Source organism: Hyalella azteca, unplaced genomic scaffold, assembly GCF_000764305.2.
Source record: "Hyalella azteca isolate HAZT.00-mixed unplaced genomic scaffold, Hazt_2.0.2 contig14211, whole genome shotgun sequence".
NCBI lineage: Eukaryota > Metazoa > Arthropoda > Malacostraca > Amphipoda > Hyalellidae > Hyalella > Hyalella azteca.
In genome coordinates, this window is record NW_025944103.1 from 151,201 (window position 1) to 158,090 (window position 6,890).

Here is a 6,890-nt window from a genome sequence, read left to right on the forward strand (position 1 = left end):
GTTCCAAAGCTCCAAAGATCGGGGCCATACTTTCAAAGCTCGCTAAGTGAACGTAAGTACTTACGCTCTATTTTCTTGTCTATATATGATTGTTGGATTTGGCTTGAAAGGCCGTCAATGATTGGCTGATGAACATACGATCTCCTAATTTTTTTTTGAAAGTATAGGCCTCGGAAAATTTAATGCATGGTGAAGCTAGTCGCTGCATGGCTCCAGGGCTTATTTAAGTGTAAAATTCGTGGCCTACGGCTGCGCCCTCGAAGGCCTCATCCTTTCCTTCATTTTCATCCAGCAATGCAAGCCGTGAAGACGCCGTTCGGGAGACCATTGAAGAAGGAAAGGAACTGCTGGTCATTGAGGATGGTCGTTGATACAGAAACGATAGTTGTCGTTGACTGAGTTATATAATTCAAAGTTAAAGCCGGGAAGAGTTTCAGGAACTTCCCGTCCCTGTCTTGAATAGGTAAGGAGTCTTCTAACAAAGACCCGATGAGTTCATCGGCCGCCATGACAGGTAGTTCCGCCATCTTTTTTCCCAACCGTTTTCCTGCAGAACGACGACGACGGCGGCCGCCCGTTATCGTAGTAGTGGTAGCTGTAACTAAAAGCAAAACTATGTTAACCTTTTGTTCATCAATACATTAATCGCAATGAGTTTTGTGCAAAAACTTGATCTAGCCAGAGGCTAAGCACTGACTATATTACTATCTCTATAGTATAGATATAAGAGTCCTATCTATAAAGTATATCTATATATAACAACTCTTTTCAAAGTGATATAAGGATTTTGAGATCACTTCTAAAGTTAGATTATTGTAGGTCCGATTTATGAACTTATCATCTATTTGGTTACCTGTCGTATGCATTAATGACTATTGTTTCTTTTGTATCTTTTAGATTTAGATCATTCAATCTATTAGAATAAATAAAAACAGATGTTTGGTCAGAATCAGAAACTGCAGCAATATTTTTCACAAGAAATTCTGTGTAATAATTGTAAACAAAATGAGAGCCGGTAAAAACGGGTCCAAACAACAGACAAGGAAAAAAGCCAACGAATTAAAACGTATAAAATAAACCTATTAAGTAAAGCTCCAAAGAATAATTCCAGCTAACAACATTCAGACAGATAAATAGAGATATCAATACAATAAGAAAAAGATTGTGCAAACATTATTTGCAGTTAATAAAATAATCAAAATATGCGCGTGTACAGCAATGTAGTGACCACGATAAAATATATACCAAATAATTCATCTTGAATTGAATTGAATTGATCTTGTTCACAAGGTTCTGATGGCGTTTGCCATATCGTATAGGATATTCAATAATGCGTTTGAGAAATGCTCTTTCATGCATCATCCTGTTTATTTCTAAAAAGTATTCAATTTACTTCAGAACTCACGTGGGAAACACGACTGAGTGGAGGTCGAGAAGGCGAGCGAAAGCGACGTTCTCGTTGCCTTAAGTCCGACCAGGAACCGACCCTCTGAGCAAATACGGCGAGAAAAATCATATAACTTTTTTTATATATAACTTCCAGGGAATTGATGTCACTTGTTTGCTTAAATCGCAAATTAACTAAGAATTTAAAGGGAAAGATTAGTCCACAAAAATTCATATCTTTATATAAAACCTTTCGGAGACCAGCTCCATCGTCAGTCCAAATTAGAAGTCGCAAATTAATACATTGAATTAAAACAATTTCGATCCGTGCTGTCAATGTATTAATTTGTGACTTCTAATTTGTGATTCTAGATTCTACGAACTGACGATGGAGCTTGTCTCCGAAACGTTTTCTATAAAGATATGAATTTTTGTGGACTATTCTATGCCTTTAAATTTTTACCTAGAGGGAACTTTTGGCTGTCTGGGAAAGACAATTGTCTAGAATAAAGAACTAGTAATTAATTTATTTTTACTTTAATTCTTAAATTTTCACAGATTTTAATTTCTTAAACTGTAGAGGACACACTTCCAGGTATATTGTCTGTGTGTTCAACTACAATCCTGGGGCCATAATTTTAAAATTGGCTAAGTGAACGTAAGGACTTATACGCTCTATTTTCTTGTCTATGATTGGTGGATTTTGCTTGAAAGGCCGTCAATGATTGGCTGATGAACTTACGATTTCTTAACTTTTTTTGAAAGTATGGCCCCTGTACTATATACCTTGTTGTATTTGTTCGACTTCAGGCTGGAGGTCGTCGGCAGCCATATTTGCCACAGCCAACAGCAACAGTGTGAGTGCTGATACGAAATTCTGTAAAAGATTGGTAACAGCAACTTTTACAGCCTTTTAACTGTACACTTTATATGGCTTTAACATCGATTTTGCATTCAATGACCTCAAAAATTTTGAAATAATCATCGATCTGAATGATCGGATGTTTCTTTGCACGTGTTGACCTGTAGTACGGAGTTTTTTAATTTTAACTATAGGAAAAGTATACCAAATAATGTAATTATTTGATATACGTAAGTAGATTTTTTGTCTCGGGAATTTTTCGAGAGCATACTGAATTTGTATATTCTGGTGCTAATTGAATCATAATCAGCGGCCAAAATTTGTCTGAAATAATTTCAGGCTTGTCGCATGTGGTTAACATGTATCAGATGTTGGGCACGATACCTGAAACTGTTACTGAGAGTGATAAGAAGTTCGTGTTTCATATTTTTGTTGGATTAACATATTAACAATTCAATTAATAACACCCAGCAAAATTAACTTTAGTCTTACTTAACTTTCGTGAGCCTTGGGAAGCCCAATTCTCGACTGGAGAATTGGGCGTCGCAGAATGTCAAAAACTCAAAAACTTCTACAATATTTTCCATTTTATACAACCTACCGAAGACGGTTTCTGCAAACAAATTAAAATGCTAAAATAAAGCAAAAACTGTTGGAAGTTGATAAGTTTTCACAGGTCGCCAGTATCCCTATAAAAATATTCAATGTACAGTTCAAGTTTTGAATCACATCATTTCTATACTGAATTTTATTTCATTGCCTTCACTTTGCGTTTGGTTTTTTATTTTTCGCTCAATGAGGAACAAAAATGAAATTTCAATCGTTTTTCCTACTTTATAATTTAAATATCTGTGAGTTTTCTGAATTATATAAAATTTTAGCCAAATATTCGAACAAAAAATACAAAATACTCACTTCATCAGACTTCTTAGATTGCACATCAAGAATTCAAAAGAAAACGACATTTTTGATTTTTTGGAATCTATGTTGAAATGGAACAGGATGTGGAAAGTATTTAACAGGAAATATACTATACTCCCTTTGAACTTACGTTGCGTTTTCTTTTAAATTATTTAACAGGAAATATATACTCGCCATTGCGGTGTTCAAGCAGAGTTTGGTGGCCGCCTAGCCGGAGCCCTGACGGTTATATACTGAAGCTCCTGCTACCGAATATATCGGAAAATTCCAGCGGTTGCTTTTATACGGTGCTTGCGAAAGCAACCCTACATTTACACGGGCCTGGTCTGCTTTCAAGTTTTTTAATTAATTCTTAATTTTCCTTGACAATACGGTACATTTTTTGCCTTACTTTACTTGTTGCTGACGTGGAAAATGCAATTGGATTAACAATAGTTACTGATATTTTTAAATAGGCGCTCATTACCGATTTTGTTTGTCTTTTTCCTGACTGAAATGAAATTGATATTAATTAGTTTGGAAACTTATTTATTTAATTACCTGATAATAATTTTGGAAATGTTCACAATTTTTACACTGTTGAACAATTTTTTTCAAAATACTGCAAGGTGATCATCATAATTTATTAAAATTTACGGTTTCGGTTAAGATGTAATTTTTAAACTGGATAATCAGATAAAAACAAATAGAACTGCTGAAAAATAGAAAGAAATATCATTTATTTATTTAATCGAGTCATATTGTGAAATTGTGTGGTCAGTGTCGAGAATATATATAAGCTTGTCATGCTTGTTGGTTGAATTGTATTGTCACAAGGTTAGAATGATTATGATATGATATAAGATATGATATGATATGATATGATATGTTATGATATGATATGATATGATATGATATGACATGATATGATATGATATGATATGATATGATATGATATGATATGATGTGATGTGATGTGATATGATATGATATGACATGATATGATATGATATGATATGATATGTTATGATATGATATGATATGATATGATATGATATGATATGATATGATATGATATGATATGATATGATATGATAAAAAATAATGTACAAGTTCCACAGCTAACAGGGCTCAACAACCTGTATGATGATAATGACTTAACACAAGACAATAATACATTAACAAGGGCGATCCGAAATAACAGCTTGTATAAGGCGTTATCTTCAGTTCGTTGAGCATCAAGTGATACAGACAGGCCAGTGTCAGTTGTCCGAAGCACATATCAGGAATAGTCAGTCATTAAAACCTATAAATCATTGATTAGTTATGACTTTTTGACTACATATAAGGTAATCATTGATTATTCATGACTTATTGATGATTGTTATCGTAGACTTGGTTCAAACGAGCGCAGTTAAAATTGCTTGACACTTATGAAACTATAGCCCATAGGATACATCCGTCATGATAGGATTTGTGGTCGTCAAAAAATAGAGCCATTAACAGCGGTAGCCATTAACTTTTTTACTGTCATGCAAAAAAGCTGGTATACTGACTCGAGTCGTCTCAGTGAGACGAGATGTCTTCCTCAACTGAAGGGGAGGTTTCAAAGTTTGAAGGAAATTATAGAATAGAAAATAGAAGTGTCGGCTGTATGAAGTAATAGAAGTAAGAGCAGTATGTCTAACTTGCTAATATGTATGCTATATCGCGAACACGAATATCATTTACAAATGCTACAAACCTTCATTTGGATTACTTCATATTCTTTATATGGATTACTTCAGATTCTTTTGTGAAATCGTTTTAATTTTCTTGTGTCCGATAAATTTCACGGTGTAAGTATTATTCAAACCAACACAAAAATTTTTGATATGTCCAAAATAATCTACATTTTTTTCTGTATGTGCACATCTATTAAAAAAGATGATACCATGATATTTACATTTCAATTAAACTGTTAAACCATAAAAGTGCGCAAATTGAGTAAATAAAAAAAAATGTAGAGGAGACTTATGTGTCCACCAGCTAAATGCGCGCTCTGAAATTGAAACGGAATATTAGTTCAATTGTACAAATGAACTTCATAGATCAACTAAAAAACGACATTTTTAAAGGCGACATATACTACGTACTCATGTACGACTGGTAGCGACAGGGTGAATGCTCTCAGAATAGCAAGCAAGCGCTGTGCTCTCCTGCAATTTTACGCTTGTAGTATATGCGAAAAACAGGAGAGCTAACAATGACTGGCAGGAGATTTTCAATGGAAAATTTTTACATGTAACTATACGGACGCAAAATCAATTGTCAGGGCAATGATTTTCATATAATAACACAAAACCAGAGTCTGACTACAGGCCATCTTAAACCATCATTTCTAATTTAAACAGAGAGGCTGACCATTACTACCTACCTCTTGCTAATGGAGTAATATATATTTAATATAATTAAATGGAGTAACATTAAGTATGATGAGAAATATTATATAATTGAATGGAGTAACCTGTATGATGACAAATATTATATTATTAAATGGAGTAACCTTGTATGATGAGAAATATTAGATAATTAAATGTGGTAAGAGTCAGATCTGGCTGAAACATATTTTGTAAGACATTAAAAAGAATAACTATGAACAGAATCAGAGCCGGTAAAAATACGGAGGCCAAACAATAGATGGAAAAATAAACGGCAACGAATTAATACCGACGAAATGAAGCAATGAAGTGAAGCCCAAAAGATTAATTCCAATCGTATACTTCCAGAAAAATATATAGATATCAAATCATTAAGAACAATTAGAGGAAAACATTAATGGCAGGTGAGAATAACGATCAAAATACGCGCTTGGGTAGCATGTTCTAAATACAATAGAAATAAATACCAAAATAGATAATTGTACGGTACAACTGCCATGTCACTCAATTGAAACTAAAATTGAAAATTGAACGGAGAAATGTTACTGCGGTAATATACAAAATACATATTCAGCGGCACAATAAAAGTAATTGATTTATTGAACTGAATAATTCAACAGTTGAGCTGAATAATTAAATAGTTCAACATTTTACTTTAAAAGCTTATAGTCAAAACTTGAATTCAAAATTATCCCTATAAATATTACTTTCAAAATATAATTCACAGTAATTTCAAAAGCCTTATAACAGTAATCGAAAACAGCTTTATTTAGCGGCAAAACACTTTTATCTGGCCTAAAACAGTTATTTGCGAGTAACTTAATAACGCGAACTCTTATAGCAAAACGTAGAGCCACACACTTTATTTAGCCCAGTGAAACTGTCGACCGGCGGTAGAGAACACGGACCAATATCTGCCATACTTAGCGAGAAACCCGCTATGGGCCCATGACCCGCAGTGGGCTCGCTGCCCTATGTTACCCTAATGAGTTCGTAACTCCGTCAGTCCTTCAATGACGGCATTCCAAGTGATTCGATTTGAGCTTTGCAATTGAGATGAAAAATTATGGGGCAAAACTAATATGAAAACTACAAACCTTCTCAATTAATTAACTTATTAGGGTGATTTTTCAGTTAAATTGAACGTCGTATGACGCTGGAAAGCGTTTAATTAGACCGTATTAGCATGCGGTATCGTTACTATATATATGTACGGTCAACCACAATCCCGTATTACCTTCTCGTGTTTGTTGGGACACAGCACCATCCATATTATACGTGTGTTCAACCATAATCCCGTATTACCTTGCCGTATTTGTTCG

The 6,890-nt window shown here is 34.1% G+C and overlaps 1 protein-coding gene across 1 annotated transcript; it reads right to left on the reverse strand.

Annotated features, from left to right (window-relative positions):
• Window positions 1-248: 248 nt before the first annotated feature.
• On the reverse strand, window positions 249-2,252 carry LOC108675353. The gene is made up of 3 exons (XM_018163356.1): window positions 2,173-2,252; window positions 1,406-1,489; window positions 249-601 (listed from the first exon to the last, which is right to left on the reverse strand). Exons 1-3 carry the CDS (start codon window positions 2,216-2,218, stop codon window positions 285-287), a joined length of 447 nt encoding a protein of 148 aa, XP_018018845.1. The 5' UTR covers window positions 2,219-2,252; the 3' UTR covers window positions 249-284.
• Between the last annotated feature and the right edge of the window lie 4,638 nt (window positions 2,253-6,890).